Source organism: Eumetopias jubatus, unplaced genomic scaffold (assembly GCF_037043125.1).
Source record: "Eumetopias jubatus isolate StellerSeaLion01/CBP00866 unplaced genomic scaffold, mEumJub1_p1.0 scaffold_2, whole genome shotgun sequence".
Taxonomy (NCBI): Eukaryota; Metazoa; Chordata; class Mammalia; order Carnivora; family Otariidae; genus Eumetopias; species Eumetopias jubatus.
Genome location: NW_028274808.1, coordinates 109,486,640 through 109,500,348, shown reverse-complemented (window position 1 = coordinate 109,500,348; position 13,709 = coordinate 109,486,640). Strand labels below are relative to the sequence as shown.

Genomic DNA, 13,709 nt, shown 5'->3' with positions numbered 1-13,709 from the left:
TTTATATCTTTTCCCTTAAAGTGCTGTGACCTTCATTTTCGTTTAAAGCATGAGATCTGCCTAGTTGTACTACGTGCTAGTTATTATGATGTTGTTATGATAGATTTGAAGTCTGTATCAAAGCAACCTGGACTGAAAAAAATCAAAAGCCTCCATAAATTTTGAAAGTGAATGCGACCTGAAATTGTCAGGGCAGTGCATGTTCTGGATCCTGAGTCTAATAGGCATGGGACACAATTGGGCTGTCTGCTGAGGTACTGCTCAGTTAGGGCCATGCTGTGTCCACATGCCTATTGTTCCCTTGAATGAAAAAAAAAATACGCAAAAAACCATGAGTGCATGTCTCTTTAGTTCCTGAGTAGTTAACTTTTCTGACATCTTTTTGTTTACAACACATCCAGTTACGCAACATATGAGCCATTTTCCTTCTCAGCCCATTTTGTCATTTGCACCTTGTAGAAAATGTTTTAGGAGATTGGCACACATCATGAATATGCATGCACATTTCTTTTGGTTAAATGTGTTATACTTACATTGATCAAAGGAGAAGTTCCAGAATGCCACATGCACTCCCAGGGAAACATTATTTGGCTTAAGGTAGCAGCATGTCCCTTAAGGATTGATGCCCCCCAAGGTGGAGTGCTCCTGTGTGACCATATGCTAGCCGATGGGCTCCGGAGGACAGCCCGCTATGCCACTGTCCCGGGAAAGAGAACAATTTCCAGGTCACTTTGCAACAGACAGAGTCAAGGTGCTTGTCTTGCTGTTGGTTAGATCTCGTCCACACTGAATGTTCTGCCTTACCGTGTCAGGCCCGTGATTGTGGAGATCCCTCATTTTGCTGCCCTTCGAGGAAAGGAGCGGGAACTGGTGGTCCTGCGCAGTGAGAACGGGGACAGCTGGAAAGAGCATTACTGTGAATACACTGAAGACGAGTTGAATGAAATCCTTAATGGCATGGATGAAGGTACTTCATATTAAGGGTTTTGAAAGAATTCTAAAGTGGAAGCATTAAAATGATCTATTTCTTTTTGTTAAAGATTTTATTTATTTGAGAGAGAGAATGAGAGAGAGAGAAAGCATGAGATGGTCAGAGGGAGAAGCAGACTCCCCGCTGAGCAGGGAGCCCCATGCGGGACTTGATCCTGGGACTCCAGAATCATGACCTGAGCCGAAGGCAGTCGCTTAACCAACTAAGCCACCCAGGCACCCAAAATGATCTACTTGTTTCTTATGACCTACGGGTGTGTCTATGTGTGTGGGGCAGGGAGGGGAGGTGGGCTTGAGTATGTGTGGTCCTTGTGTTATTTTACTGCATTAGAGGATAATATGATCTCCTGTTTAAACTTTCTATTAAGGAGATAGGAAAATTAAGTTCACTCAAATGTCTGTATATAATTCAAACAAGGCATTAGCTGGGGTAGAATTTTATACACTCTCCTACACATAGAGTTAAGGAATTTATTTTTTTCGTTGGGGCTTTGATGTCTGTAAATCCCAAATCCAGCTTGGGCCATCTAGCCATAGGTTGAAATATCTCAGTGTGACTGGAGGGAATTGACTCATCCTCTGGCCTCCTTAGGCTGCATAAAAACGAAGTCCCAGTCCTAATACCAGGAGATGGGTTCCACTTTATTTTTTTTAAGATTTTATTTATTTGAGAGAGAGAGAGAATGAACAAGCAGTGAGGAGGGGCAGAGACAGTGGAAGAAGCAGGCTTCCTGCTGAGCAGGGAGCCCGATGCGGGACTCGATCCCAGGACCCTGGGATCATGACCTGCGCCAAAGGCAGACGCTTAACGACTGAGCCACCCAGGCACCCCATGGTTCCACTTTAAGTAACTACACAAATAGGGCAAGTTCTTTGCCTAAGTGCCAAGAGCATACCAAATTTTGTACAGAACTGGACACACAGTGGTGTGGCTACTTATCATGTTTCCCAACCTTGCAGACTACTGCCAGAAGCTTCGGGCGTGGCTTGCGGATAGTAAGTGTAGCCGGACAGCAGCGGCTTTAGTATTTCTTTCTGCATCCTGCTGAGGTGGAGTAAGAATAGAGGCCAGGCTTACCCTATCCAAGGGGTAGATGGAAAAAGAAATTATGCCCTCTAGATACATAGGTCAGTATTTTCCAAGCAAGATAAAAAGAACAGGATTCTTCCTGATAAAGCTTGTTCCCTGCAATATTTATCTGCTTCCGCTTCTTGGAGCCATTTCTTTTGCCTGCATTTAGGTTTAGGATACTGTCTTCTGAGATATTTACCTGTCATTAACACTGCCACAAACACTGGCATCTTGTCCTTGACGAGTACTTGTATAACTCTCTGTGTATAAAGCCTGTTTTAAAATAAAGAATCAGATTTTTGCATTTTTATGTTCTCTATGCTTGGAAATGCATTCTTTTCTAAGTATGTGCTAGTGTTTGCCAGTGCACCAGTTTTCAGTTGTGCATGATCAGATCCTGGGACTTCTGGCTTTTGCTCTCTAGTTATATTCAATTGTCAAGAAAAATATAGTTGCTGTTCCTGCCTCTAGAATGGATTGCAAATGATTTCCAAAAATAAACAACTTTCCGTGATCCCTCAAAATTCAGTGATCACCTTAGTGCAGATTTTCTGCCTTTTAAGCCAGTCTGATTTTCGTGTTGCCCTGCATATCTACACTAATGCGATTTACAAAGAGCCCCTTATCCTATCTTCCTGACAGTAGATGATATGGTTGGTCAGTTAATGGTTTCAGGGAAATACTCAAACCCTGAATTTATAATCACTGGTTTTTTTTGTTGTTGTTTTTTTTTTTAGTATCTGACTCTTTCAGAGACAACCATGTCACTAGAATAAACACACAAAGACAAACCTTACCTTTACAGGACAGATTTTATTCCTGCACTATTGCCCTGAGAACTGAAAGGGCCATATTTCTTCTTAAAACCGCAATAACTGGTTGTTGAGCTAACTTTGAAATTTGCGAAGAAAAGAGGTCCAGAAGCCATTTCCTGTACCTCACGTGAACCAAGAATAGGATAGGTTCGCTTCCATTCCGGGTTTGCCCTCAAAGCCCCTCATTTATAAAGGCGGCCAGCCCTGCACTCCGGCTTCTGGAACTGGATGCTTTCCTTTCACAGTGCCCTGGAAAGACCTAGTTTGCACGGAGAAATAAAACATGCAGACTAAATGCTGATAGGTCTTGAAAGACTGCAATTTTTTTTTTTTCTGGTGTTGTTAGGATTGGGAGTCTTGCTTTTGAAATTTTCCTACTATTTAAAAAAAAAGGGGGGGTGTTTTGCTTCCACACTTGTTTACTATTATCTCTGCCATGGAGTTTGCTAGAATGCTTTTGGAAGGAAATCTTTGCTGTATGAAGATGGGTCATTTCTTGTCTCAGTGCTGGATAGCCCGGAAGACCTAGAAAAGAAGCGAATCTGCCGCATCATCACCCGTGACTTCCCACAGTACTTTGCAGTGGTGTCTCGCATCAAACAGGACAGCAACCTGATTGGCCCAGAGGGAGGCGTGCTGAGCAGCACCGTGGTGCCCCAGGTGCAGGCCGTCTTTCCAGAGGGGGCGCTAACCAAGAGGATCCGTGTGGGCCTACAGGTATGCCCATGTTGGATACAAGTTAACCTAACATGGAGTTTTACTCTAGTGATTCCAAATCAGCTTTTCAGGTGGGAAATACATGGTTATTGTGTCAAATTATCCCCAGGTGAGTAAGAGCTGCCCTTGGAGATTGTAGGTCTCCAAAAGTTTTATATGAGGGCTTAGTACTAAACTTATAATTGCCATATTTGAAGTCACCAAACTGATTTATGAGCTAAAAAGCAATGCATTGAGTAAGAAATTTGACATAAATATAGATATATTGTTTATCTTACTATTTTTTTCTTTGAAAAGGCTCAACCTATGCACAGTGAGCTGGTTAAGAAGATTCTAGGCAACAAAGCTACCTTCAGCCCTATAGTCACTTTGGAACCTAGAAGAAGAAAATTCCACAAACCAATTACCATGACCATTCCTGTCCCCAAAGCTTCAAGTGATGTCATGTTGAATGGTTTTGGGGGAGATGCACCAACCTTAAGATTACTATGCAGCATAACAGGTGAGTCCCATATGACTATGTTAGTAGAAAGTTCTGAAAGGAGAAACATAGATCATTGTAAATATTAAATTACCTTCGTCATCAGATACCTGTGAGGTTATATGCATTAATTCAAGAAAAGCATCTTACTTAATTAGGCAAATGAAAGGTGAAACGAAATTAATATTTATCAAATATAGCTTGTATGCCAAACTATTAGACACTTTATATGTATTATCATTTCTGTCTTTATAGTGACCCTATGAGGAAGTGTTAACCCTATTTACTGAAAAGGAAGCCAAGGCTGAGCGAAGTTCTATAACTTGCCTGAAATCATACCATAAATATTTGGCAGAGTTGGAATTCAAACCCAGATTTACATACCTCAAAGCCCAAGTTTTAAGCCTTCATTGAAGACTTTATTTTATATTTTTCATATAAGACTTCATCTTATATGAAAAATAAATAGCATCTTGAATAATTATACCCAGTAGTTCAAACATCTGTCTAGGAATTGGTTTGTCTTTATCATTGATCTGTTGAACTAACTTTGGAAAAACAAAGTAAAGGTTTTTAATGATTAACTGAATTTTGGTCTTTTCAATTAGAAGTTGTAATAGCTTTCAGACAACTACCATACTCCAGAAAGACATTCCCAGAACGTTGGTTTTTTCTGCTCAATCATACCACCACAAATGGTGAGAGGAAAAAATCCACACAAATAACCTGTGTTAGGACTACATCATTGGACTAATAATTTCCCTATTTCACAATAACTGCATGGTGTTGGCATTCAGTAAATATACTGTTGTCGATAGGAATAATCACCATCCCTGGTTGTTTAGGTATTGTTAGAATTTTTTTCCTTTCTCCTCCAAATTGAAAGTAATGTTCACCCTTATTTTGTTCTCTAATTCTCCCTTCTTATTAGTGTTTTTTTCCTGTACTTATGATAGCAGACCATTGACACCTTATCCCATAAGTTTAATAATATGACAAAAATTTAAAATACACAGACTACAATGAGTATAAAAGGAAATCTTAACACTTCACTTATGGTCGCTTTCCCAATTACCCATTTCTGATTGTTACCAGCATTCCTGGGTGTCATTCCCATACTTTTTTTCTGTGGGTATACGATTTACCTTTTATAATGTGCAACATAATGGCATGGGAGCAAGAGAAGGAAGACTGAAAAATGTCTGTGGCACACCTGCCTTTGTAGATGATCAAATGAAGATACCGCCTGGGCCTAGACACCATCTAATCTAGTTATTCCAGCCATAGATCTTCTGATAGGTTTGCACTAAACAATTCCTTAAATTTATTTGTTAATTAAAAAAAAAACAAACATGTTAACCAGAGTTTCGGATTTTTGTGTTTTGCTGTGTTATATGGTTCTGCTAAGAATTCCTGTTTTAGAGGCCTGCTAGAATAAGTTTCCATGAACTTTCTTTGATAACTCATTTCCTTCTTTAAGGAATTTTAGAGTCACAATTTTTCCTCATCTCAAACATATATTCCTCCTACAATGCTTTAAGACTCTTTTATCCTAATCTATGCCAACGTAATTTCCCAGTGGAATGAAAGTCAATTATCAGTCTCCATGGTGATCTTTCTGTGCACAGAGGCCATCCTTCAGCACTCATTCCCTCACCTTGCAGTATTACTGAGCTCTTAATATTTTCCAAGCATTTTTTTTTTGCCAGCCTTGAACTGCAAATTGAGAGGAAATTTTATTTCTTAAAAACATTTCCAGAAAATATGAAGTTCAGGAACAAAAGATTATTTGGATTTTTGTTATTTTAACAAAGTATTCAGCTCCTTGGTTGATCAAAGTAGCTTTTAAAATCATCAACATTTTAATTTAAAATGATCTTCAAAGCCTAGCAATTACAATAAAAGCTTCAGAGTATCAGTCAGATCTTAACAATAGAGAACAAACTGAGGGTTGCTGGAGGGGAGGTGGGTGGGGGATGGGTAGGTGGATGATGGGTATTAGGGAACTTATGATGAGCACTGGGTGTTGTATGTAAGGATGAATCACTAAATTCTACACCTGAAACTAATACTACAGTATATGTTAACTATCTAGAATTTATTTTTTAAAAGATTTATTTATTTATTTATTTGAGAGAGAGAATGAGAAAGAGAGAGAGAGCATGAGAGGGGGGAGGGTCCAAGGGAGAAGCAGACTCCCCGCTGAGCAGGGAGCCCAATGCGGGACTCGATCCCGGGACTCCAGGATCATGACCTGAGCCGAAGGCAGTCGCTTAACCAACTGAGCCACCCAGGCACCCTTAACTATCTAGAATTTAAATAGAGACTTGAAACATATAAAAAAGAAAGTCAGAGACTAGGACACTTAGTAGGTAATTTGAGGCAGTTATTTATTCAAAGACCCTCCCTTTAAATTAAGTTCCTTGAAAGGTAGTGTCTGCTGTTTGTTTTCAGTGTGTCATTTTTTAGCATGTGGTTTTTAGACATGCTGTTTCCAATATGTCATTCTGAGGGGTGGATGGGGTGATATGGGTGAACACAGCCAGAACCACAAAGACTTTATTTTACAATTCAGAGTCTGGAGTTTTGCCTGATTTTTTTAAACAATCATATTATTTCAGGTGGAACCACTCCTGCACAATGGGAAGATATTACAGGAACTACGCCATTAACATTTGTCAATGAATGTGTTTCCTTTACAACCAATGTGTCTGCCAGGTATGGTTATGCAGCCCAGAAAAGCCCACTATGATATTGCCCCTCCTCATTGTCTTCTGTTTTGTTTCTTATGTTCTTTAAAAGTGAATCTTTTTGGTTTGCTTTTAAACATCATCTACATTTACTTTCATATTTTAAACTGGACTTGCCAGCAAATGTAATAGTGATGAGACAATAAAGGACAACCAGTCAGATTAAAATCTAAGAAAAAGAAGGGATTGTGACCCTGACTCTGGTTTAAGCAGCCATCACTGATTTTTCCAGTCCCAAAGGTCTTAGGAAAGATAAATTTCCTGCTGTCAAAAAATAGCCTGAACTACTTTTTCCAACAGAATAATAAAAACACAAAGCTCACCATGACTTGCTTAAATGGTTTCAAGGTTTCAGTGACTCTTATGCATTCTAACACATGTGCATATTACCCACGTATTACCCAATTACATATCACACATCTTTTAAAAGCTGAAGCTATCTAGTTTTATGTCATGCACACACTAACTCAGTTGATTACCATTAGTTCCCATTTGCACTGGGATTAATGGATTGCTAAGCATGTCCCATTTACTTTGATTACTACAACAACTGTGTGACTTAAATAGAACAGGAGGTATTGTGGCCATTTTACAAATGAGAAAACTAAAGTCGAGAGTGGTTAAAACTTAAATTTCTATTCAAGGGGAAAAGAAAAAGTAGAAATTCATAAATACTTCAGTAATGGTATGGGGCAATACCTGGGTGTGGTGGCACATGTTTGTCCTTTCAGCCGCTCAGGCTCAGCTACTGAGTCTCTGGGCTCTGTGAGCCAGTGTGATCTGCCACTCAGGCATCTATACTCTAATGCAAGACAATGGCAAGTTTTGAATGAGAGGTACCCCCAGAGGTATTAAAGAATTCAGTGGAGGGTATTTGCATCGGAATAGAGAGGATGTTTGAGAAGAGGTGACTTAAGAGACATGTAGGAACCTTCTAGGCAGAATAAAAGTGGAAGAGAGAGGTAACATGAGCCAAGATGCCAAGATAGAATGCAGAAGGGTACTGGGGGAGAGCAACAGTGATCCATTTAGTCTGTAATTCAGAAGTAATGCAGGATTGTGCATTGTTATGGAAGGCCTTGTGGGATAGACCAAAAAGATGGTATTGTAAGTGTACTTAATGCCAATGAATTTTATACTTAAAAGTGGTTAAAATAGTAAACTTTGTATATATTTTACCAAAAGTCAATAAAAAAAGTGAGATGGATCAAGAACTTAAAGAAAAGAGAGGCTAAGACAGTAGGGCAATCTCAGGAATGTTGAAAGATTATGGGAAATGAGTCAAGAGAAGGAGGGTAGGTGATCATTGGTGGGGAAAGGTTTCAGAGCAAGAGGATGTGAACCAACCTTTGAAAATGTATACATAGCAAATTGAAAAAATGTCCATGGTGGCCTCTACTTTCTCAGTGAAGTTATCTTTCTTAAGGCCTCAGGTGAGGAGGGAGCTCAGGGAGTGTCATAAAGGTTTAGCAAAGTTACTATACTGAATACCATGATATCTGAGGAAAAAGTTGCCAGGCAATGTCACAGACTCAGCTGAGACTAGAACTCATAAATTGGTCACAAATCCAATGATTTCTTCTAGGGATATATTCAATATTTAGAAGTTCTGGAGCAAAAGCAATTTTTTTAAAATGGTATTATTTCCCCTTGGTGACTGGAGAGGTTGTTGGAAAAGAATGATGAAGAAAAGCTGAGTAGATTTTATTGAAAAGGATTTCAGGAAATGAAACAGAGGAGAGGGAATCAAGGAAAATAGAAACTCTCATTCAGTAAGATACTTGTCATAATATCCAATACTGAGCTTACATGCTAGAAGATTCTAAAGCACTGAGATGTAGTTCAGAAGACTCAATACTCAGAAGAGTCTTCAAGGAAGAAAATTACAAATACAGCATCTGGTAGTTGATCTTAAACACCGAATCGTTCTGTTTTCCCCACATTCCCTTCTTCCTTCCCGTCTATCCTTTTATCTTTCCTCCTTTCACTTTCTTTCTCTTTCCTTTAGTTTCCCTCATCTCCTTCTCTCTCTTTTTCCAAGAGACATTTAATGACTATTTTGACCATAGTGAAGGGACTGTTGTTTTTTAATTCAACTGGTATACTTTAAATTTCAGATAACTGATCTTACTCCATTTTGTAGGTTCTGGCTGATAGATTGTCGACAAATTCAGGAATCTGTTACCTTTGCATCACAAGTGTATAGAGAAATTATCTGTGTACCATATATGGCCAAATTTGTTGTGTTTGCCAAATCACACGACCCCATTGAAGCCAGGTTGAGATGTTTCTGCATGACTGATGATAAAGTGGATAAGACCCTAGAACAACAAGAAAACTTTGCTGAGGTGGCCAGAAGCAGGGATGTAGAGGTACTGTTATTTACAAAAACAATTTATGTTAACCTGTTGTTTATACCCTTTCTAGTAGATTATATTTAAGATAGTATTTAATAAATAGAGCCATTAAAAAAGAAAAAGAACAGTCCACATTTTGATCACTTAGTAGGTCAAGGTCCAAAGTCTGCCATTTTTGCCAGTTTGGATATAGGGATAGTCTCAGTGTATGTGAGGTGGTAAAAGGACTCTCTTAAAATTATCTTGAGAAAAATTATGAGTTATTGGTAAAGTATGTAAGTGACTGTAACAGTTTAGATATCGTTATTTTTCCTTGTTTATTATTTTTAATACTAAAGGAAATAGTCGGGAAGTATATCCTTTGTGTAAATGTGAATGTACCATATCCAGGGCTTTTCTGCATTACTTATTTTTATTTCAGAATTTTCTATCTGTGGGTCTTTGGATATTAAAGTCAAGTAACCTGACTCATTCTCGATGTCAAAAATTGCCCAATCAAAAATTTAAATTTAGGACTTAAAGAGATACTGGGTTTTTTTGGTGGCCCGGGGGGGTGGGGGTGGTGGTAACATGAAACAGTGTTAGAATTAAAACATTAACATTAAATGCCACCGTGCATTTGAAGATGCTCGTACCAGTAAGAAGAGGGAGTATTAGCGCATGCTTTGTCACAGATAAGACAAAATGTCAGTCAGCAATGTAAAGATTATGTATGTATATTTTAAGAATTTTGATGTTCCAAGTAGTACCACAACTTTTTATGTAAATAACAAGTAATAATTATAGCTATTATATTCTGTGTTATTTTTCTCTGTTTTTACCAGGTACTAGAAGGAAAACCCATCTATGTTGATTGTTTTGGCAACCTGGTGCCATTAACAAAGAGTGGCCAACATCATATCTTCAGTTTTTTTGCCTTCAAAGAAAACCGACTTCCTCTCTTTGTCAAGGTAATAAGACATGGGCTTTTGTAATGCATTTTACTTAAGATCAAGTAAGGATTTGATTTCCTTTAGTAGGAGATAATGTTTGCTTTTCAGTCATTACAGTAATTTTTTAAAACCATGTCTGAAATTTTAAAGTCCCATAAAACTGTTTTAAAAATATTTTTGAAGTTCAAATTCAACCTTCATTTTATAACTTATAGACTATGGTTAAGGCTGAGAATTAGGACAAATAGCCAATTCATTAATTAGAAAAACTGGTTACTTTTTTCCCCAAGTTTTACAAGTCTCTCTCTCTTTTTTTTTTACTATCATTTCTTTTAAATATTTATGCTTACATTTTAAAAATTTATGAATTTCATTAATGTGGAGACCAAAAGAGCTCTGACAACTTTTTATAATAAAAGCTCTCAAGGGACCCAGGATCTCAATCTAGTAAGAGATTATCCCAGATAGAGCTGTGAACTGCGTATATTTTCATAAATTCATCCAACAAACATTTATGGAGATATACTTAAGTATACTGTGAATTTGTTGTCTCTGTTTAAGAATATTCAAGTTAGGAATTTGGCAGCGATATATACACATTTCATTCCAGATTCCAATTCTAAAAAGGGACAAAAATGTGTGATGGCGAGATTCATGAAATGAAAAGGAAGTAATAATTCTGTGCTCTATTTCTCCAGGCACTCATTTTTTTTTCTTCTCACGGTGTATTTCACTAATCTAGAAGTCCTAATGCTCAATCCTCACAAGATAGAAGCTGGTCTCCAACAGTTTTCACTACACCGACTTCAGACTACTAATTCCCAGTTTGTCAGCAATGACTCATTTTAATCCCTTATGATTTTTCAAGCGTATGTCAGTAAACCTCTCTTAAGTTTTTGAAGTCTGTTAAGCTTTCCCAAGATCTCTGAGTCCTTTGTTGTGCCATTTCTGGTTTGATTGTTTTATCTGATTAAAGATAGGTTCTTAGAGATCACCACATTAAACTGTAACTGCTGAGGGGTAATGGGTCCATTTAACACAAATGGCTGTATAATTAAGCTAATACTTGATATTGTTGATGTGCAAAAGTCATTCTTTTTTTTTTAGGATTTTATTTATTTGACAGAGAGAGACACAGCGAGCAAGGGAACACAAGCAGGGGGAGTGGGAGAGGGAGAAGCAGGCTTCCCGCTGAGCAGGGAGCCCGATGCCGGGCTCGATCCCAGGGCACTGAGATCATGACCTGAGCTGAAGGCAGATGCTTAACGACTGAGCCACCCAGGCGCCCCGCAAAAGTCATTCTATAAACAACCAAATACAGAAATGAGCAAAGAACTCAAACATTTCTCCAAAGAAGGCAGACTGGTGGCCAATAAGCATATGAAAAGATGCTCAACAGTTTAAGGAAATTCAGATTCAAATCACAATGAGATACTTTGTACCCATTAGGGTGGCAGCTGTTAAAAAATAAATATATAAATAATGAAATAGCTAACACATGTTGGCAAGGACGTGGAGAAATTGGGACGCCGATCATTGCTGGTGGGAATACAAAATGGATGCAGCCACTGTAGAAAACAGTATGATGATTCCTCAAAAATTTAAACCTAGATTAGCCTATGATCCAGCAATTCCATTTCTAGGTATATACCCAAAAGAACTGAGAGCAGGGACTCAAGCAGTTACTTGTATCCCAGTGTTCATAAGAGCATTATTCAACAGTAGCCAAAAGGTGGAAACATCCCAAGTATCCATGGACAGGTGAATGGATAAAAAATGGAATATACGTACAATGGAATATTATTCAGCCTTAATAAAGGAATGACATTTTGATACAGGCTGTAACATGGATGAACCTGGAAGGCATATGCTAAGTGAAATTAGCCAGACACAAAGGACAGATACTCTGTTTCCACTTATAAGAGGTACCTAGAGAGGTCAAATGCCTAGAGTCAGCAAATAGAACTGTGGTTGCTAGGAGATGAGGGGAGGGAGGAATGGAAAGTTTGTGTTTACTGGAAACAGAGTTTCAGTTTGTGAACATGAAGACGATCCGAAGATGAACGGTAGTGATGGCTGTACAACAGTGTGAATGTACTTATTGCTGAACTGTGCATGTAAAAATGGTGGAAATGATAAGTTTTATGTTATGTATATTTTAACACAATTCTTTTAAAGAATGAAATTCTGATATATGTTGCAATGTGGTTGAAGTTTGAAAATATTACGCTAAGTAAAATAACCTGGACTCAAAAGAAACAAACAATGTATAACTCTATCTATTCAGGGTACCTGGGAGAGGCAAATTTACAGAGACAGAAAGTAGAATAGAGGTGACCTAGGGTGGCGGAAGAGAAGAATGGGGAGCTATCATTTAATGGGTACAGAGTTTGTGTTTGGGATGATGACAAATTCTGCATAGTAGGGATTTGATGAATGCACGTTTCTGAATGTGCTTAATGCCGCTAAATTGGACACTTAAAAATGGTAAGCGTAAAAATGGAAATGGTAAATTTTATGGTACATGTCTTTTACCACAATTTTTTAAAAGCTGAATGATTTTTAAAAAGTCATTCTAAATGAATATAGAAACAGAGAAAGGAACACCTCTAAATCCTTAGCATTATCAAATGAATTTATTTTTTCCTCATTCTCTTGAGTATCATCTAATTAAAATAGTACACATTATAGGTGGATGAAGTATGTATGCCTTTCTTGTTCAAGGTACGTGACACGACTCAGGAACCTTGCGGGCGACTATCATTTATGAAAGAGCCAAAATCCACAAGAGGCCTGGTGCATCAAGCTATTTGCAACTTAAACATCACCCTGCCCATTTATACAAAGGTATTGTCAAATCTGTTGGAGTGCGGTTCAGTCTCTGTAGGATTTAATTTTCAAACCCTTTAAAATAAGTAAAAGCAAAAGCACTGAATGCAAGCACATATAGCAGTCACTTTTGATTCCCTGTCAGATTTATGATTTTCCATTTAAGTAAGGAAAAAAGGTAGCTCTCCTTTATTTTGCATTAAATTCACTCTGATGGAAACTTTTCTATCAATACATATTGGATAGGAAAGAAAATTTGAATTTAAGATTTAACTTTTTGGACTCATTTTTAAAAATAAATTGGCTTTGTCTTCACTGTTGTTTTTATGTGCCCTTCTGGGATGATACTAGTCCATTTGGCCCCAGCAAAGTATTATGAGTTCATTAACTTCTGTTCACTGCCAATTCACAGGTGGATTATTTATTATTAAATTCAGAGCAACCTCATGAGATTTTATCTAATTGCTAAAACAAATTCCTATTCATTTTATAACTTACAATGTTTTGGGGGTATCAAACTAATTTTTCAACGATTTTAGCATGATTAGTATAGAAAATACTCCCATGTGACAAGGGGTAGATTTGAAACATTGTTGAAAAGGCACAGTTCATCAATTCCTGACCCAAAGTCTCCTTACCAGGTATTACTTTCTATTCAGACAGCTCACCATTACAGAATTCCTGCCTTACTCTGATCAAGTTGAAGACGACAACTGAATGAATTAAATGTTGGGGATAACTTAATTTTTATTACTTAAAAAATTTT

General features: G+C 37.8%; 1 protein-coding gene across 6 annotated transcripts in view; it reads left to right on the top strand.

Annotated features, from left to right (window-relative positions):
- ANK2 (ankyrin 2) overlaps positions 1-13,709 on the top strand; it is a 318,287-nt gene that overhangs the window by 270,350 nt on the left and 34,228 nt on the right. For all 6 annotated transcript variants that reach the window (XM_088021069.1, XM_088021067.1, XM_088021068.1 and 3 more), the window contains 7 exons: positions 813-967; positions 3,383-3,594; positions 3,892-4,096; positions 6,697-6,793; positions 8,969-9,197; positions 10,007-10,132; positions 12,839-12,961. In XM_088021069.1, coding sequence (XP_087877195.1) covers positions 813-967; positions 3,383-3,594; positions 3,892-4,096; positions 6,697-6,793; positions 8,969-9,197; positions 10,007-10,132; positions 12,839-12,961 — 1,147 coding nt within the window. The remainder of the gene's footprint in view (positions 1-812; positions 968-3,382; positions 3,595-3,891; positions 4,097-6,696; positions 6,794-8,968; positions 9,198-10,006; positions 10,133-12,838; positions 12,962-13,709) is intronic.